This window comes from Orcinus orca, chromosome X, assembly GCF_937001465.1.
Source record: "Orcinus orca chromosome X, mOrcOrc1.1, whole genome shotgun sequence".
In the NCBI taxonomy this organism is placed as follows: domain Eukaryota; kingdom Metazoa; phylum Chordata; class Mammalia; order Artiodactyla; family Delphinidae; genus Orcinus; species Orcinus orca.
Window position 1 is genome coordinate 8,802,633 of NC_064580.1, and position 21,326 is coordinate 8,823,958.

General features: G+C 39.3%; 1 protein-coding gene across 2 annotated transcripts in view; it reads right to left on the reverse strand.

The window, feature by feature from the left end:
• The window catches only part of ARHGAP6 (Rho GTPase activating protein 6), a 267,749-nt gene that overhangs the window by 177,333 nt on the left and 69,090 nt on the right, over window positions 1-21,326 (reverse strand). Inside the window, exon 1 of one of the 2 annotated variants that reach the window (XM_049704919.1) lies at window positions 20,060-20,373. The exons of the other annotated variant lie outside the window; for it this stretch is intronic. Within the exon in view, the coding sequence (XP_049560876.1) occupies window positions 20,060-20,074 (15 nt within the window). The 5' untranslated portion in view covers window positions 20,075-20,373. Of the gene's footprint in view, window positions 1-20,059; window positions 20,374-21,326 lie in introns of those variants that run through there. 2 annotated transcript variants of the gene reach the window in all.

Consider the following 21,326-nt stretch of genomic DNA (forward strand, 5'->3'; position numbering starts at 1 on the left):
ATTTCTCCTGAATACAAATTGGAATGTCAGAAACAAGAGCAGCCCAAGAAGGCTGAACCACGAGTCTGGGATTTTCACTTTGATGCCACTCACGGTGGAGAACTTTACCTGTGCCAGGCCCTGGGGTAAATGCAGTGGTGGTGGGGATACAAAGTCGACAGACACTCAGTCTCTACTTAAGCAGATTACAGTTCTGGAGAGAAATACAATTATAAGGCCAAGTGGAGCAAGTGCACCATAGCACCAAGTCAGAAGATATGCGTTCCGATTCTAGCAGCCGCCACTTACTAGCTGTGTAATTGGGGCAAGTTGTTGGACCTCTCCCACTTCCTCCCTTGAAAATCACTTAATAAGAAGAAGAATTCTGATCTTATTTTTGCTTTCACTTAATATTTAGTAAGCCATTACTTTTAATGAGGATTCATTGCGTGCATATACAACCCCATTTCACCCTCAACAATCTCACTCTTAGAACGAATTATTACTTTCCTCCTTTCAGACGGACAGATTAGGCTAAAAGAAGTAGATTAACCTCACCACTGCCACAGGACTCTTTCCTGCGGGACAGTAATGAAGTCCCAAGTGGAAGGCAAATTCCTCTACAGTTGTCGGCAATTTTTAACTTTTGAATTGCCAGTATCCTCTCACTTTCAACTTTTCACCTCCCAGTCACTCTTTAACACAACTCAAGTCTGTTTTCTACTCCCACTATTCAGAAAAAAAACTGGTTTGCTCAAGATCACCAATGATGTCATGCTATAAAGTTCAAGGGGGACTGTTCTGCCTTCGTTCTACTTGACCCCTCAGCACCATTAGTGGACCACTGACCCGGCCATCTTGAATCCGTTCCCTCTCTCGGCTTTTGCGTACGTACACTACTTTCCTCACTTCCTCCTTCACTAGCCACTAGATCACTAGCTTCTTTGGTGCTGCTTCTCCTCCTTTTGAGCTCTAAGTGATGGCCTGCCTCATGGCTCTGTTCTAGGCTAACATCTCTTAAGTCAAACAACCTTCTCAAGATGTGCCCAGGATCTGTGAACCTCCTGGATCAGATTCACCAGAAACAAGCTCCACGAAGGAAGGAAACTTTTCACATTAATTACTGAATTCCCGGCACCTGGAAGAGTCCCAGGCATACCTTGGTGCTCAATGAGTATTTGTTGAAGAAATGGATTGCCTGAAGGGCTTGTGGAAATGCGTGCTCCTGGGATGTCCTCTTGGATTCCTAAATTGAAACCACAGTATATCTGACATCTGAGAACCCAAATCTAAATCGCTGGTCTTCTGTCACACGACCTTTCATCCACGCTCGCTCTTCTACCCAATACCCTCTCCCCACTCCTCATTCTCCAGTGCTCTGGGAAGCCTTTCCCGAACCCGTCTCTACTCAGACTGAGTCAGATCTCCCTATTATGCCCTCTCACAGAACCCTCTCCTCTGCGGAACTTATTGTCACTCTAGTTTTACACGTACATGCGAGACTGCTTAATGAAGTCCTCTCTCTCCTGCCAGCCTGCCTCAGTCATGTAGGTTCCTCTTTACCATCATGTCCCCTTTTCCTCATCCGAGTCTCACCCACAGTGGGCCCTCAATACATATCCGTGAATAAATTCATATCTGTTATATGGATTAATGTTAACATATAAAATCATATTAATAATAAATATATAAATATGTTTAACTTATAAATTAACAATATAATAAATAATTAATATTTAAGTGATGACACAAATTTCTCTCTCCAGCTCCAAGCTCTCTGAATTCTAAATATATGCGCGTGTGTGTGTGTGTGTGTGTGTGTGTTTGTGTGTGTGTGTATACTTCTAGGGGCTTCACATCTCCAAGTGGGTGTCTAATGCATTTCTCTATTTCAAACTGTCCCAAACCCGAAGTTTTTATTTTTCTCCCCACAACCTTGTTCCTCTCTCAATATTTTCTTCATGTCAGTAAATGGCATCATCTACCCAGCTGCTCAAGAAAGAACTTGGAAGTTGAATTTAATTCCTCCTTTTCTTTCACCAGCCCCTTATGCCATATCCAATCAAACACCTAGTTCCGTTTCTTCCACCTCTAAAATACATTTCAAATCCAACCCTCCTTCATCTCCACAGCTGCTGCCCAAACCTAACCCTCCATCAACAGTCAACTGGGTGACTGCCATGGCCCGGTAACCGCCCCGTGTCCATTCTCGCTCTGCAACAACCAACTTTCTACAGAGAACTAAAAACGTCAATCAAATCATCCCGAGATACAGACTGATCCCGATGGTGTCCTGCTGCAAGGGAATGAAGGAGATACACCTTAGCTGGGCCCTGCCTGTCCGTCCACAGCACCTGATGCCATTGCTCCCTTCTCTCACTCGACTCCCGACCCTCCGTTTCGCGTATCATGTTCCTTCTGTCTGGAGTGATGGCCCGTGTGTCCCCACCCCCTGCTCATTTCACATAGCTGGCTCCTTCTTACCCCTCAGCGCTCAGATTTAATGCCAGCTTCTCAGAGCGACCTTCTCTAATACTCTACGTACCATTAGGTTTCATCTTCTGATACGTGTTATCACAGGAATCTGTCTTCTACACAGCATTCACCACGATTTGGAATTACTGATTTACTTTCGTTCATTATCCTGTTTCTGCATGGAAAGCTCCATGTTAGTCTTATGCACCATTTCACCTTTCAGCACCTCAAACAGAGCCTGGCACATGGTAGACTCTCAGTAAATGGTTGTTGTACGAATGAACGGAGAAGAAAAAAACAGTCAAAACAGAACAGCTCCAACAGATTTGTGGATGACAGGTCCTGGGGGTACAGGGAGGGGTTAACTACGAAGGGGCAGCATGAGGGAATCTGTGGGGTGGGGGGGTGACAGAACTCTTCTGGGTCCCTATTGTGGTGGTGGTTAGACAACTTCATGTGTTTGTCAAAACTCAGAACTGTACCCCCAAAAGATGAATTTGACTGTATGTACTGAATAAATTAAAAATGAATTAATCAAATTGTATGTTTCTGAAACCTAAGTCAAGCCAGAATCAATCTAAGAATCCAAGCTCCACAGGTTCGGGGCTCTTCTGTGGGGTCCATTAACTGCCCATGTTCATGGTCAAGTAGTGACTCAAACCATACTTCCCCAATTCTCATTTACCAGTTTAAGGAAAGGAAACCCGAAACAAAATAAACATGTGGAGGATAAACAATACAAGAAAAGACACTGTGGTAAAATAACATTAAAATTAATCACGTGATAAAATGCCAGCATTTATTTGTGCCATTTGCCTCTGTTTGTACTGGCTCACTCCAGTGGTACCTCCTGTGCACACACCCACAGCTGACCTCGGCTTTGTGCAAGTGATCATGACTAAACTTCACATATTATGCTGGCATAATCTGTCCCTTCCCTGGAGGGCTGTTGCACACAGGGAGTTAGTTTCACAGCCCAACAACGTTACTTTCACAAAATATACCATGGTCAACTTTCATTAGAACAAAGTTATATGGGCTGATACGTTGTTGTCTTTTGCCAAATTATTACTCGTCATTGTATATTCACCCAATATAAGCCACCGACAAACCCCATTCAATGGGGGGAAAGCAGGATGCAGAGATATTAATAGATTCTTTAGACATGAGTTGCATTCTCTAAAGTAAGCACATGACATACAAATTTCATCTTGTGACCTTCCTCCACCCCACCCCCACTATAGACTTTTATCCATTAGAACATGTTGATGGATATACCATTTCAACATGAAATATTTGGCTATCTGACTGATTTAGGGAAAGGGAAATGGTGAGCTAATTTCCTCTTTTATCAAGCTGAATCACTGAGCTCGCTCTGTTGCTACGCACGCATAAGTCAATGCCATAGCAACTTCTTGGTTTGCTCTTAAACACTGCAGCAGAACAATGCTATCGGGAACGTTTGTCAATTCTTAGATTTTATTTGTTCTCTTAGAAGTTTAATTTTTATATTATATTTTACAGTACAGGGTTATTTAGTTATCCTTTGGAAGTTTTATCATTGGTTTTTTTTTTTTTTACATCTTTACTGGTCATTGTTGAGTGCCATATATATCATCGATACCAATACAACAAGAAATGCTTACTTCTTGGAAAATTCTCCCATAGTTTCCCTTTATTTTTCTCAATCCTTAGTTCATAATTAAAAGTTTGTGCTTTGGACAGTATACATTGGATCCTCTTCAGGATCTTCTTTGTGAGGATCCTGAATTTAAATGGGACTGAAATATATGACATGAAATTCATGGAATAGAGAAATGCATGAACTTCTCACAAACCTATTTAAGTCAATTCAGTGAAAGCCTAATTATCCCTTGGTATGTACTAGGAAGTGTGCCACGTTCTAGAAAGAGGTAACAAAATCTTCACTATCAAGGGATTCAGAAAACAACTAAGAAGCAGAGATAAGAGCATATTCTAGTTTCTATGAGCTCTTGCTGTAGAAAATAAGGGACGTGTCCTCTGCTACTTTGGGGTTTAGGTTTTTCACCTACAAAATATGCTGTAATATCTAACTTAAGGCTAGTTTAAGAAAATCACAAGCCACATCACCTAAATTGCTGCTCTCTTTAAAGTGTCATTGGTTTCACTTTCAGATTTTTCATCATTAGTGTATAGGAATGATGAAAAATCTGAAAGTGAAATTAAGAAAACACTCCCATTTACCATTGCAACACAAAGAATAAAATATCTAGGAAGAAACCTACCTAAGGAGACAAAAGACCTGTATGCAGAAAATTATAAGACACTGATGAAAGAAATTAAAGATGATACAAATAGATGGAGAGATATATACCATGTTCTTGGATTGGAAGAATCAACATTGTGAAAATGACTCTACTACCCAAAGCAACCTACAGATTCAATGCAATCCCTATCAAACTACCACTGGCATTTTTCACAGAACTAGAACAAAAAAATTCACAATTTGTATGGAGACACTAAAGACCCTGAATAGCCAAAGTAATCTTGAGAAAGAAAAACGGAGCTGGAGGAATCAGGCTCCCTGACTTTAGACTATACTACAAAGCTACAGTAATCAAGGCAGTATGGTACTGGCACAAAAACAGAAATAGCGATCAATGGAATAGGATAGAAAGCCCAAAGATAAACCCATGCACATATGGTCACCTTATCTTTGATAAAGGAGGCAAGAATATACAATGGAGAAAAGACAGCCTCTTCAATAAGTGGTGCTGGGAAAACTGGACAGCTACATGTAAAAGAATGAAATTAGAACACTCCCTAACACCATACACAAAAATAAACTCAAAATGGATTAAAGACCTAAATGTAAGGCCAGATACCATCAAACTCTTAGAGGAAAACACAGGCAGAACACTCTATGACATAAATCACAGCAAGATCCTTCTTGACCCACCTCCTAGAGAAATGGAAATAAAAACAAAAATAAACAAATGGGACCTAATGAAACTTCAAAGCTTTTGCACAGCAAAGGAGACCATAAACAAGACGAAAAGACAACCCTCAGAATGGGAGAAAATATTTGCAAATGAAGCAACTGACAAAGGATTAATCTCCAAAACATACAAGCAGCTCATGCAGCTCAATAACAAAAAAACAAACAACCCAATCCAAAAATGGACAGAAGACCTAAATAGACATTTCTCCAAAGAAGATATACAGATGGCCAACAAACACATGAAAGAATGCTCAACACCATTAATCATTAGAGAAATGCAAATCAAAACTACAATGAGATATCATCTCACACCAGTCAGAATGGCCATCATCAAAAAATCTAGAAACAATAAATGCTGGAGAGGGTGTGGAGAAAAGGGAACCCTCTTGCACTGTTGGTGAGAATGTAAATTGATACAGCCACTATGGAGAACAGTATGGAGGTTCCTTAAAAAACTAAAAATAGAACTACCATATGACCCAGCAAACCCATTTCTGGGCATATACCCTGAGAAAACCATAATTCAAAAAGAGACATGTACCAAAATGTTCATTGCAGCTCTATTTACAATAGCCAGGACATGGAAGCAACCTAAGTGTCCATCAACAGATGAATGGATAAAGCAGATGTGGCACATATGTACAATGGAATATTACTCAGCCATAAAAAGGAACAAAACTGAGTTATTTGTAGTGAGGTGGATGGACCTAGAGACTGTCATACAGAGTGAAGTCAGAAAGGGGAAAACAAATACCGTAGGCTAACACATATATATGGAATCTAAGAAAAAAAAAAAAGGTCATGAAGAACCTAGGGGTAAGACAGGAATAAAGATGCACACCTACTAGAGAATGGACTTGAGGATACAGGGAGGGGGAAGGGTAAGCTGTGACAAAGTGAAAGAGTGGCATGGACATATATACACTACCAAACGTAAAATAGATAGCTAATGGGAAGCAGCCGCATAGCACAGGGAGATCAGCTCTGTGCTTTGTGACCACCTAGAGGGGTGGGATAGGGAGGGTGGGAGGGAGACGCAAGAGGGAAGAGATATGGGGACATATGTATATGTATAGCTGATTCACTTTGTTATAAAGCAGAAACTGACACACCATTGTAAAGCAATTATACTCTAATAAAGATATTAGTAAATAAATAAATAAATAAATAAATAAATAAAAGTATCATTGGCTGATGAACCGGAAGAATAATTGACTTGTTCCTGAAACACTTGAAATAGGTTTCAGATTCCATATTTAACTCTAAGATTATTTAGCCACCTATGCCAATATTCCAGCTCGCTAAGGAATTAATACGTGTTATTTTATGGATAGGCAATACATTTCACTGAAATTTTAGAGATCCATCCACCCTTCTACAATCATATGTTAATGTGTCCAAAACTAGTACCTTTTGTTCGTCATTTTTGATTTAAGCATCTACTTATGATTTGAAGAATGTGCATCACGTACCTTAGAAAATATCAACTTTCTCTTTGCCCAGATGCTTTTTAAAATGTCTCAGGGAATTTTCATCCTTTCATTTCTGATCAGGTGGAGATCTGTACATTCATAACATTAGACTTGTTCTTGAACCAAGCTTACTGTAGCTAGCTCCTGGTTCTCTTAGAAGTGGGCGCAAAAGGTTTAATTCCACAGGTCTGTGCTGATTGTAATCATAGAACTGGAAGGTCCTTGTACTTACTGATGGATTATACTTTTAAGTTATGTGTATACTATGATAAATAGTGTTTGCATTTTTAGGAATATTAACTTGTTGCTTTAATAGATAGTCCTGAGGTTAATATGCATTTGAAAAGCTATTATAGAAACACACTTTACATCCATTAATTCTCAGTGTGTTCCCAGGGCCAGAAGCTTCTGCCTCAGCTGGAAACTTGTTAGAAATTTAGAAATGCAAGTGCTTGAACCGCACACCAGGCTTACGAAATCAGACCCTCTGGGGGTGGGGCCCAGCAGGCTGTTTTAACAAGCCCTCCATTGGATTTCAACGCATACTCAATTTTGAGGACCACTGCTTTATATAATTCATATTTTTCAGGGGGATCATATATATACTTAAGTTGAGAAATAGCCCTTTTCTTCTTTTTGATGTTGTGTCTTTTTTTGTCTATTTGCTTGTTTTGTGTTACTTTTGGTATTCTGAGAAAAGTAGGATTCCTGCCTATCCTACTGTGGTTATGACACAAGACCACCTACCTGATGAAAAAATTAAAAGTCATTGTAAACATTTTAGCTTCAAAAAGCAATCTACTTTAAAAATGCATTATTAGAGCAAAAATAAGAGGATGACTAATTTGAATAACCTAGCAGCTTGGGACTGAAGAAAGAACAATGGCTTAGAGTCAGAGGAACTTCAGCCTAACACTTACAGCTTAAGTAGGGTTTTATCAACCTCAGCACTACTGACATAGTGGCATTTGGGGCCGGATAGTTTTATGTTGGGAGGCGGGGCTGTAGGATGTTGTGGCAGCACCCCTGGTCTCTCTACTCACTAGAAGCCAGTACTATCTTCAACCAAATTGTGTCAATCGACATTGTCTCATTGTCAAATGTCCCCCCAATGTGGGGGAGGGAATAAATAGCTCCCATTTGAGAACCACAGGGCTAAATAACTTGGACCAGTTCCACTAGTCCAGCAGAAATTCTCAACCTTGCCTGCACAGAAGAATCAATAAAAATACTAATGCCTTTGGTCCATCCCAGCCTGCTTGTATCAGATCTCTGTGGGTAGGCTCAGGGAACCACAGGTACTTTTTCAAAGCTCACCCAGTGGTGTTAAGGTGCAGTCGAGACCTAGAAGCACGGCACTGACATCACTGTGCCTTAATTTCCTTACCTAGGAGATGACTGCAATACTATTTGTTCTAACCACCACATAGGACGATCCAAAGACTGAATGAGAGAACGCGTGTGATAGCACTTGTTCCACAAAGCATGAACTGTGTTAAGGGCAGCAGAGAAAATTAATGCATTTGAAAAAGTTGCTATGGAAATGAAAAGCTGTATTCAGCCCTTGATCATGAATTAGGATGATTTATATTCACTGTCTCTTAGACACACATCTCATTTACAGTAGGGAAGAGATATGGGGAATTCGCAAAGTCTCTCTTGGAAGTAAACTCGTAGCGTTCTTTAGTCCTGGATGGACAGAAAACTGTATCAAATCATATCAAATTGGTCACACTGTGTACCAATGACAACGCGCACATCTAAGATCAAATCACTAATCTTTCCATCCTCTTGGCTCTCAAGAACTGATTTTAATAAGTAGGAAAAATGCAGATCCATCTGAAAATAAATTGCCTCTTTAAAAATTGTGAGAATGTAGAAAAATCATACACATTAAAAGTCTGGTATAGGAGTCAACTGTGTCCATATGTATTATTTCTTTTAAAAAGAAAGATTAAAATATCTAAAACAATACCAAATGTTAACAGTTATTAAATCTGAGTGACAGACTTTTATTTAATTTTTTCTGTTCTTTTCTTAATGTTTGAAATATTTGATTAAAACCAGAAGAGGATACTAAAATCAGTTTGAACAAAGCACTAGAGAATACTCTGAAGGAAAATAAAGGAGAAAAAATGTTTTAGTTGCTGTAAGGGGACCAAGAAGACGCCACAAGGATGGTGAAACCAGCTATAGGCAAAGGGGCTCCATCTCACAGTACCTGGCTCAGTTTACATTGCTGGCATATGTAGGTAGGAGACGTCAGGCCTTTGACATTCAAGATCAGTTGTGAACTTGCCCAACATGTAAGGAAATCTTATTAGTTTACTTTTGTCAAATGTTCTACCAGGCTTTAAGCTAAGCAGCCTATTATGAAATATCTGCTACTACCCTCCTCTACTCCTTTCTAATATTTCTAGAAACCAATATGGCAGCAACTGTGACATCTTACATAAGACAGTGAAAGGACAGCCTTTTAGGCGCATCTTTTAAAAGAACCAATTCATGGGACCTCCCTGGCTGTCCAGTGCTTAGGACTCCGCACTTCCACTGCAGGGGGCATGGGTTCCATCCCTGGTCAGGGAACTAAGATCCCACAAGCCATGTGGCGTGGCCAAAACAAAACAAAACAAAACAAAAAAAACCCAATTCGGGCTTCCCTGGTGGCGCAGTGGTTGAGAGTCCGCCTGCCGATACGGGGGGCGCGGGTTCGTGTCCTGGTCCGGGAAGATCCCACATGCCGTGGAGCGGCTGGGCCCGTGAGCCATGGCCGCTGGGCCTGCGCGTCCGGAGCCTGTGCTCTGCGACGGGAGAGGCCACAGCAGTGAGAGGCCCGCGTACAGCAAAAAAAAAAAAAAAAAACCAATTCATTTGAAGTCCTACTGTACACACGTGTCAGCTTCATCAGATAAGTAAGTAAAACAATTTTTCTCCTGGAGTAGGACTTGGCAAACTGCAGCCCGGGTCCAAATCCAGTTTGCTATCTGTTTCTATAAATATGGTATTAACTTGATACAGCCTGGTCTGTTCCTTTACATATAGTCTCTGGATGCTTTCAGTTATAATTTCAGAGTTGAGTAGTTGCAACAAAACCTGTGTAGCCTCAAAGCCTAACATATTTACCATCTGACCCTTTGCAAAAAACTTTCATACCTCCTGTCTTACAGTGTAAACATATAACATTTTCCTATAGATAAAAATAAGTAATTGGAGAGGGCAGACAGCAGAAGCAAGAAGAACTACAATCCTGCAGCCTGTGGAAAAAAACCACATTCACAGAAATATAGACAAGATGAAAAGGCAGAGGACTATGCACCAGATGAAGGAACAAGATAAAACCCCAGAAAAACAACTAAATGAAGTGGAGAAAGGCAACCTTCCAGAAAAAGAATTCAGAATAATGATAGTGAAGATGATCCAGGACCTCGGATAAAGAATGGAGGCAAAGATCGAGACGATGCAAGAAATGTTTAACAAAGACCTAGAAGAATTAAAGAACAAACAAACACAGATGAACAATACAATAACTGAAATGAAAACTACACTAGAAGGAATCAATAGCAGAATAACTGAGGCAGAAGAACAGAGAAGTGACCTGGAAGACAGAATGGTGGAATTCACTGCTGTGGAACAGAATAAAGAAAAAAGAATGAAAAGAAATGAAGACAGCCTAAGAGACCTCTGGGACAACATTAAACACAACAACATTCACATGATAGGGGTCCCAGAAGGAGAAGAGAGAGAGGAAGGACCCGAGAAAATATTCAAAGAGATTATAGTTGAAAACTTCCCTAACATGGGAAAGGAAATAGCCACCCAAGTCCAGGAAGCGCAGAGAGTCCCATACAGGATAAACCCAAGGAGAAACACGCAGAGACACAGAGTAATCAAACTGGCAAAAATTAAAGACAAAGAAAAATTATTGAAAGCAGCAAGGGAAAAATGACAAATAACATACAAGGGAACTCCCATAAGGTTAACAGCTGATTTCTCAGCAGAAACTCTGCAAGCCAGAAGGGAGTGGCATGACATATTTAAAGTGATGAAATGGAAGAACCTACAACCAAGATTACTCTACCCAGCAAGGATTTCTTTCAGATTTGATGGAGAAATCAAAAGCTTTACAGACAAGCAAAAGCTAAGAGAATTCAACACCACCAAACCAGCTCTACAAAAAAAGCTAAAGGGCCATCTCTAAGTGGGAAACACAAGGGAAGAAAAGGACCTACCAAAACAAACACCAAACAATTAAGAAAATGGTAACAGGAACATACATATCGATAATTAGCTTAAACGTGAATGGATTGAATGCTCCAACCAAAAGACACAGACCGATGAATAGATACAAAAACAAGACCCATATATATGCTGTCTACAAGAGACCTACTTCAGACCTAGGGACACATACAGACTGAAAGTGAGGGGATGGAAAAAGATATTCCATGCAAATGGAAACCAAAAGAAAGCTGGAGTAGCAATTCTCATATCAGACTAAATAGACTTTAAAATAAAGACTATTACAAGAGACAAAGAAGGACACTACATAATGATCAACGGATCAATCCAAGAAGAAGATATAACAATTATAAATATATATGCACCCAACATAGGAGCACCTCAATACATAAGGCAAATGCTAACAGCCATAAAAGAGGAAATCGACAGTAACACAACCATAGTAGGGGACTTTAACACCCCACTTACACCAATGGACAGATCATCCAAACAGAAAATTATTAAAGAAACACAAGCTTTAAATGACACAATAGACCAGACATATTTAATTGATATTTATAGGACACTCCAACCAAAAACAGCTGATTACACTTTCTTCTCAAGTGCGCACAGAACATTCTCCAGGATAGATCACATCTTGGGTCACAAATCAAGCCTCAGTGAATTTAAGAAAATTGAAATCATATCAAGCATCTTTCCTGACCACAATGCTATGAGATTAGAAATCCATTACAGGGAAAAAAATGTAAAATAACACAAACACATGGAGGCTAAACAATACATTACTAAATAACCAAGAGATCACTGAAGAACTCAAAGAGGAAATCAGGAAATACCTAGAGACAAATGACAATGAAAACATGACGATCCAAAACCTATGGGATGCAGCAAAAGCAGTTCTAACAGGGAAGTTTATAGCAATACAGTCCTACGTCATGAAACAAGAAAAATCTCAAATACACAATCTAACCTTACACCTAAAGAAACTAAAGAAAGAAAAACAAACAAAACTCAAAGTTAGTAGGAGGAAAGAAATCATAAAGATCAGAGCAGAAATAAATGAAATAGAAACAAAGAAAACAATAGCAAAGATCAATAAAACTAAAAGCTGGTTCTTTGAGAAGATAAACAAAATTGATAAACCATTAGCCAGATTCATCAAGAAAAAGAGGGAGAGGACTCAAATCAATAAAATTAGAAATGGAAAAGGAGAAGTTACAACAGACACTGCAGAAATACAAAGCATCGTAAGAGACTACTACAAGCAACTCTATGACAATAAAATGGACAACCTGGAAGAAATGGACACATTCTTAGAAAGGTATAAGCTTCCAAGACTGAACCAGGAAGAAATAGAAAATATGAACAGACCAATCACAAGTAATGAAATTGAAACTGTGATTAAAAATCTTCCAACAAACAAAAGTCCAGGACCAATTGGCTTCACAGGTGAATTCTATCAAACATTTAGAGAAGAGCTAACACCCATCCTTCTCAAACTCTTCCAAAAAATTGCAGAGGAAGGAACACTCCCAAACTCATTCTATGAGGCCACCATCACCCTGATACCAAAACCAGACAAAGATACTACAAAAAAAGAAAATTACAGACCAATATCACTGATGAATATAGACGCAAAAATCCTCAACAAAATACTAGCAAACAGAATCCAACAACACATTAAAAGGAACATACACCATGATCAAGTGGGATTTATCCCAGGGATGCAAGGATTCTTCAGTATATGCAAATCAATCAATGTGATACATCATATTAACAAATTGAAGAATAAAAACCATATGATCATCTCAATAGATGCAGATAAAGCTTTTGACAAAATTCAACACCGATTTATGATAAAAGCTCTCCAGAAAGTGGGCATAGAGGGAACCTGCCTCAACATAATAAAGGCCATATACAAAAAACCCACAGCAAACATCATTCTCAACAGTGAAAAAGTGAAAGCATTTCCTCTAAGATCAGGAACAAGACAAGGATGTCCACTCTCACCACTATTATTCAACATAGTTTTGGAAGTCCTAGCCACGGCAATCAGAGAAGAAAAAGAAATAAAAGGAATCCACATCGGAAAAGAAGAAGTAAAACTGTCACTGTATGCAAATGACATGATACTATATATACAGAATCCTAAAGATGCCACCAGAAAGCTACTAGAGCTAATCAATGAATTTGGTAAAGTTGCAGGACACAAAATTAATGCACAGAAATCTCCTGCATTCCTATACACTAATGATGAAAAATCTGAAAGAGAAATTAAGGAAACACTCCCATTTACCGCTTGCAGCAAAAAGAATAAAATACCTAGGAATAAACCTACCCAGGGAGACAAAAGACCTGTATGCAGAAAACTATAAGACACTGCTGAAAGAAATTAAAGATGATACCAACAGATGGAGAGATATACCATGTTCTTGGGTTGGAAGAATCAATATTGTGAAAATGACTGTAGTACCCAAAGCAATCTACAGATTCAATGTAATCCCTATCAAATTTCCAATGGCATTTTTTACAGAACTAGAAGAAAAAATCTTAAAATATGTATGGAGACACAAAAGACCCCAAATAGCCAAAGCAGTCTTGAGGGAAGAAAACAGAGCTGGAGGAATCAGACTCCCTGACTTCAGACTATACTACAAAGCTACAGTAATCAAGACAATACGGTACTGGCACAAAAACAGAGATATAGATCAATGGAACAGGACAGAAAGCCCAGAGATAAACCCACGCACCTATGGTTAACTAATCTATGACAAAGGAGGCAAGGATATACAATGGAGAAAAGACAGTCTCTTCAATAAGTGGTGCTGGGAAAACTGGACAGCGACATGTAAAAGAATGAAATTAGAACGCTACCTAACACCATACACAAAAATAAACTCAAAATGGATTAGAGGCCTAAATGTAAGACTGGACACTATAAAACTCTTAGAGGAAAACATAGGAAGAACACTCTTTGACATAAATCACAGCAAGGTATTTTTTTGATCCACCTCCTAGAGTAATGGAAATAAAAAGAGAAATAAACAAATGGGACCTACTGAAACTTAAACGCTTTTGCAAAGCAAAGGAAACTACAAACAAGATGAAAAGACAACTCTCAGAATGGGAGAAAATATTTGCAAACGAATCAACAGACAAAGGATTAATCTCCAAAATATATAAACAGCTCATGCAGCTCAATATTAAAAAAACAAACAACCCAATCCAAAAATGGGCAGAAGACCTAAATAGACATTTCTCCAAAGAAGACATACAGATGGCCAAGAGGCACAGAAAAGATGCCTAACATCACTAATTATTAGAGAAATGCAAATCAAAACTACAATGAGGTATCACCTCACACCAGTTATAATGGACATCATCAGAAAGTCTACAGACAACAAATGCTGGAGAGGGTGTGGAGAAAAGGGAACCCTCTTGCGCTGTTGATGGGAATGTAAATTGATACAGCCACTATGGAGAACAGTATGGAGGTTCCTTAAACAACTAAAAGTAGAACTACCATATGACCCAGCAATCCCACTACTGGGCATATACCCAGAGAAAACCAAATAATTCAAAAAGACACATGCACCCCAATGTTCACTGCAGCACTCTTTACAAGAGTCAGGTCCTGGAAGCAAACTAAATGCCCATCAACCGACGAACGGATAAAGATGTGGTACATATATACAATGGAATATTACTCAGCCATAAAAAGGAACGAAATTGGGTCATTTGTAGAGATGTGGATGAATCTAGAGACTGTCATACAGAGTGAAGTAAGTCAGAAAGAGAAAAACCAATATCGTATATTAACGCGTATTGTGGAACCTAGAAAAATGGTACAGATGAACCAGTCTGCAGGGCAGAAATTGAGACACAGATGTAGAGAACAAACGTATGGACACCAATGGGGGAAACAGGCGGAGGGGGGTGGTGGTGCTGTGATGCATTGGGCGATTGGGATTGACATATATACACTAATATGTATAAAATGGATAACTAATAAGAACCTGCTGTATAAAAAAATTAATAAAATTAAATTAAAAAAATAAAAGATTACTTGTAATGGTTAAAAAATAAGTTATTGGACAAAATAAAATGTTTTACAATGATTGTTTATATTGTAGTCGTGTGATAATGTATATTTATACTATATTTTTCTTTTAATACCAATAAACCAATTATAAAGATTAAAGTATTAATTACCAAGTTTTCTCTTTTAAAAAACTGATGTGGTCTACCAAAAATCTTAACAGAGGATGTGTTGATTATTAATTATTAACGTGTTGTTAAAATATCACTGTTTGACCGTCTCTCAAACTGGCCCTTTCCCAGAGTAACTTATTTTTCTCATATAGCTATTTTCAGTTTAATAACTGCATTATTGGTAAAAACACTTATGGAAGTTTACTGACCAAGAATTTTCCCTTTTGAAAGAAACAAAAAAGTCATATTTGTATGATAAAGAGAAATATAAAGTAACAATTTCTTTCATTCCTTTAAAAATAATTACCTTAATGGAGAGTAAAGATGACATTTATGTGTCAACATAAGTAATAGCCTATTTTCAGTTTATTTCACATGCCTGGACTTTCCAATGTTCGGGGAAATTTTAAGAAAAGGGGCTACTTTTGTAGTTACATAAAATTGTATCATTCCCAGAAGCCTCATAAACTGAAAATGAAACCTTAATGATATCCTCAAAATGACCTCAAAATAGGAAAACGGTAAGTAATAAAACAGAGTGTAGAACGATGGTTGTCAAGGCAACCATAATCATAATTCCTTTGATCCTTAGTGAAGCGTCCACTGCAGTTCAATATAAGTTCATGTTTCCTTAGGAAGCTTATATAAATTCAAAGTCATTATTATCTACAGCAGTATCATTCTAATCAAGCAGGTGATGACAGGGATGTAAAACAGGAACTGAAACACCCATGGCATTCACGTTATGGAAGAAAGATGGGAAAACTGCACTTGCTAGCCTAGGCAATGGCCAAGAGAACATTTCTTTCCATTCAACACACATTTGTGGTACTATGCTAGCTACTGCCATGTATGGAAATGTGAGTCCCATACGTAGATGATGGAATAAACACAGATCAAATGAGCTACAATCCCCTTGTAGATCCCCATAGCCTTAGAGAGCCATAACAAACTACAGAATGGCTGGTATGCACAACCACAGATTCCCATTTGAAGAGCTTTTCCCTAAAGGTGAGTATTTACGACCATCAGTTTGCCTTCATAGTGAAGAGAAGAAAGTCTTTTCCATACAATTTTGAGGAAGCTATTACTACTCATTGTATCTCATTTGATGCTGTCTTTAGGACGGAAGAGGATGTTGTTTATCCCAGGAGATGGTCAATATCTGAGAGGCTGGGCAGCCAGAGGTGGCCTCGATGGACCCTAAACAACCTCTGCTCATATTTTCCAACTCAGACACTCCCCAGTCTGAAAGTTTGTAAAGATGGCTGGATGTTTAAGGTCTAAATGCATTTTCCCATGGAAACGACATACATAGTCGTTGTGGTTCCCAGGCCAGCTGATATGGTCTCATTTAACCCATAACACACTAGAAATGCAGAGTGGGAAATATTAATATAAATGGGAACACCATTCTTCTCAGACCCTGGAAAAGAGAGAAGATTGTCCATCATGGTATACAGGAATGAACACTGGGTTGGGGACAGAGGTCCCGGTATGTGCCTCTAGGTCAGAGACCGTGTCCCGTGAGTACTGCTGATTCTCCTGGATCCATCTCAGCAGCCTGACCCACCAGAACAACTCCATCCACAACTTGTTGGATAAATGAAATAATGAGCACCTCGCCGTGTGATTCTGGGTTAGTCGTTTCAGCATTTTGAGATTTGGTTTCCTTCCCTATAAATTAGATGTTTGGGAAGAGTAGCCCAGGGACTATGCTTGTCTTGTTCTCTATTCATATCCCCCTAAGATTCATGGGCAACTCATTTTAACCCTGTTTTTTGTGTGTGGGGGGGGATACTACAGGGATAACAATAGTTTCCACAAGAGGCAGATGGGAAGATGTATCACAAGGATGGAGACAGAGTTAGGATAAGCATTTCACCACAGGTGGAGCTTAGAGTATCATGGTTTTAGAAAGGAAACTGCTGAAGAAATAGACACCTACCAGCATTTTTTACTGAACCAATAATGCAATAACAAACACTCCCCAAATACACCCTCGCGGCAAAGTCCTTTTTGAATAACTCCCACCCATCTTTTGGGTGTCTCCTTTCCTTGATCTTTTTCTTTATTTCTTTATTTTTTGTTTCTAGGACATTTATCACCATCTCACTTACTTTATCTTCTGCTATTTACTGGCTATCTCCTGACACAGTAGGATAAAGTAACAGCAGGGCAGGGCTGCATCTGCTTTGCTCAGAGCAGTGTCTCCAAAACCTAGAATAGTGTCTGCTCATAGTAGACATTCGATAAAGAGTTATTGAATGAATAAATGAAGAAACAGATGAATCACTGAATGAGAGAAAGGACTGTCCTCTTCTTTAAATCTAAATAAAGGACTTAGACATTTCAAAGTATGTATTTTCCAAAGAAGAAAAGGAGGTATTAATTGAAGACAAATTTTGGAATATTATTGAATCTAGTAGGAGAGGAATAATCATTTTTGTCAGAAAAACTAAGGTAAGGAGACCCAATACCCCAGACTATTACCCATTGAATTCAGTAACCCAGTGGTTGCTTAAAGATGCTCTTGACATAACCCCTATACAGGGATACCTCAGACACATTGTGGATGTGGTTCCGGACCACCGCAATGAAACAAATATTGCAATAAAGTGAGTCACACGAAGTTTTTGGTTTCCCAGGACATATAAATGTTATGTTGACACTATATAATGCAGTCTATTAAGTGAGCAATAGCATTATGTCTAAAAATGTACCTATCTTTATTAAAATATTGCTAAAAAGTGCTAACCATCACTTGAGCCTTCAGCAGGTCATAGTAGTAACATCAAAGCTCACCGATCACAGACCACCATCACAAATATAATAATAATGAAAACGTTTAAAATATTGTGAGAATTACCGAAATGCGACACAGAGACACAAAGTGAGCAAATGGTTTTGGAAAAATGGTGCAGATAGACTTGCTCGACGCAGGGTTGCCAGAACTTCAGTTTGTAAAAAATGCATTATCTGTGAAGTGTGCTAAAATGAGGCACAATAAGATGAGTTATGCCTGTAAACATGTATAACAAAGGAATGCTGCTTGGATTTTAGGCTATACTGAGGCCTGGGAGCCAACCTGGTACAGTGGAAGACAGCTCAAGCCAGGAGACGCCAGACCTTCAGAATCAGGGGGTATGCATTTGAATTCTTGCTCTGCCTCCTAATGCCTATTGACTTTGCACAGTTAGAGAACCTCCCACGTTTCAGTTTTGTCATTTTAAAAACTGGAATATGATCCATGCCTTGCAAAACTGTTGTGAGGGTGAAATGAAAAGATGTAAGTAAACCCAGGAAATAGAGGGCCTTTAATAGGTGACAGACTCTCACTGTTGCTTGCCATCACACTCCCAGCTCTGCCCTCACTAGCAGCAGCCTTATTCAAGTCCCCAGATCCCTCTGGTCTCCAGTTCCCTTTCCTACAAAATGAACAATTGGGTTAGAATGATTCCAAATAGATCTGCCCCTCTGAAAACTCTGTACACTCAATTTTACTTCCCCAAGTATGTAATTATGGGGCTGGGTGAAACAGACATTTTAGAGATAATCTAGATTGATCTAGAGAGGCTTATTAAGTATTATGAATTGTCTGTGTTGTAATTCTATACTCATAACCTTAAAGTATAATTTTTCCTTAAAAAACCCTCTGGAAGAAAAGTTTTCCTTGTCTCAGCAATTCCAACTCCAGATAGCTTTCCAATGTTTGGGAGGGGCTGAAGGGGCCCAAAATTATAAAGATGAATGTAATTGGGTGCTGAAATCTTCCTTTTGCATTTATGACTGTGTCTTGAAACAGAATCCTAGAAAAGAGAAGCGTGGTTCAGAAACACCAAGAGACCTCCGAAGAATCCGGCAGGGTTTCATATACGTTTCAGTTGATTTACACCGTCAATTTGTTACTCATTTGCAAGTTCCCACATTTACAATGCCCCAAACAGGATGAATTTGACAACGTGTGAATCATAAAAAAGGAAGAAAATCAAGTTACTAAACAAATTATTTTCCCTTTGGGTCACAGGCACCTCATAAGATAACTTTGATGACGTACCTACATCACAGAGATATTTACTCAGGATGAGCAGGAAAGAATTCACTTGCTGCCATCTAGCCTTTAAAAATCCTTAAAAACTTTTTATATATTCAAAGAGCTCCCAGGGGAGAAAAACCTTAAAAGATTTAGGTCTATAACTTCTGCTTTAAAAAATGGCCTGAAATAGTTCCAAATACACTAGTGAAAAAGAACTCTCTTGAGTACAAACACAATTTTTGATATCTTAAAGCATATATTGGTTTGAACAACACACCTCTGGGTCATTTTCAAATTACATAACTTTGGTCAAATTCAAATCACACACACACACACACACACACACATACACACACGCACGCGTGCGCGCGCGCCACACTGCCCCACCCACTTCTCTCATTTCCTCCTAATAACAACCAGAAAACGGAATGTTTTACTGCAACCATACACACCCTTTCCATTTGCATAAAAATAATGCCTTTAACCCATTAAAGAAGCACGAGAACATAATCAGGGCTGAAATTAGTCAAAATGAAGAAAAAGTTTTTAAAGCAAAAATAAACCTTCAATTCTAATGTAATTTTACCTGGATAAACAGCTACTATGTTAAAATAAACATCTGTATCACACAAGCAAATACAGGTGACCGAGAAACGCCCAACTTACAAATATCCTGTACATGGGAACAGCCAAGCCGAGCGAGCCGACGAGGACCAGGGCAGGCTCTCCCCAGCTTGAAGGTGGGAGAAGAATTCCCTTAGGGTTCACCTTAGTCTCTTCCTGCTGGACACGGACGGTGGTGGTGATCAAAGAAGGGGGAAATGGGTAGCCGTGATTCTCATGCCACCACAGTACTCCCTTCCCACCATGCTCACCAAGGAATCCATTTCCTGTAAATGTTACAGAGAGTGCCTCGGTTCCCAGGCCGGTCCATCAGAAGTCCGCTGGACCCAAAGTGCAGCTGGAACTGTGCTATTAATACTAGGCTGACTTCCCATTTGGAAACCAACTCCAGCCCTGACAGTGCTCGTCAGCTCCGTTATGGTTAAATGGATTTGTAGGCGGTCCTGGGAGCCTGCCAGTTAGAACATCCTTTCTGTGGGAAAATTCCTGCCGAGGCCCAAACAACTCACTGACAAACACAGTTGTAGACCACACGTTGGGAGACCCTTAGGCATTGACAAATCACTCCTCATCTTCTCCTTCTGGAAATGCCTGGGTGATCATTATAGTAAACCCTTGCACAAATAAACATGCGGCAGGTCAAACACTCAGCACATGACCTGCTCCACGGTAACGAATGGGTATTTTTGCTGTCATCATTCATATGACAACAGATCTACCCCTTCCGTCCATACAGACACATTACATACATGCACACGTACACACACTCCACCATACAAATATGTTTTCATCTATACAGAAATGTCTTTGTCTTTTCTTGGGGAAAAGATGAACCATAATCAAGGCTTGAGCTCTGTACTCTAAATGTTGTTCTTTTGCTCTGGGGATTGATTTGTACTTGGTCATCCATATTCTCAACTGGCTCTCCCAAGCCCTAAAGATAACTGGGGGACAAACAGTCAACATATGGAGATGCTCAGCCATGGGACAGAAAGTGAAAGAATCGTAATCAAGATTAGACCTGGGACCTAAGTAACATCACGCTCAAATCAACTGAGAAACTCACTATTGCACAGTAGTCCTCTTAAATGAGTGAAACTTACTCGTGCAAAGGATACTGCTCTCACCAATGGCAAAGAGAATATGGTACAAGTTGATGAATTACAATTTCAAAGAGTTCCCCCACACACACAGAGCTAACAAGACAACAGATGAGACGTTGGATGATTACACTAGCTGATTGTAATCTGCTAGGAAACGAAGGATATTCACAGCCTATGTGCCTTAAAAACACACACGGTTAACCAGT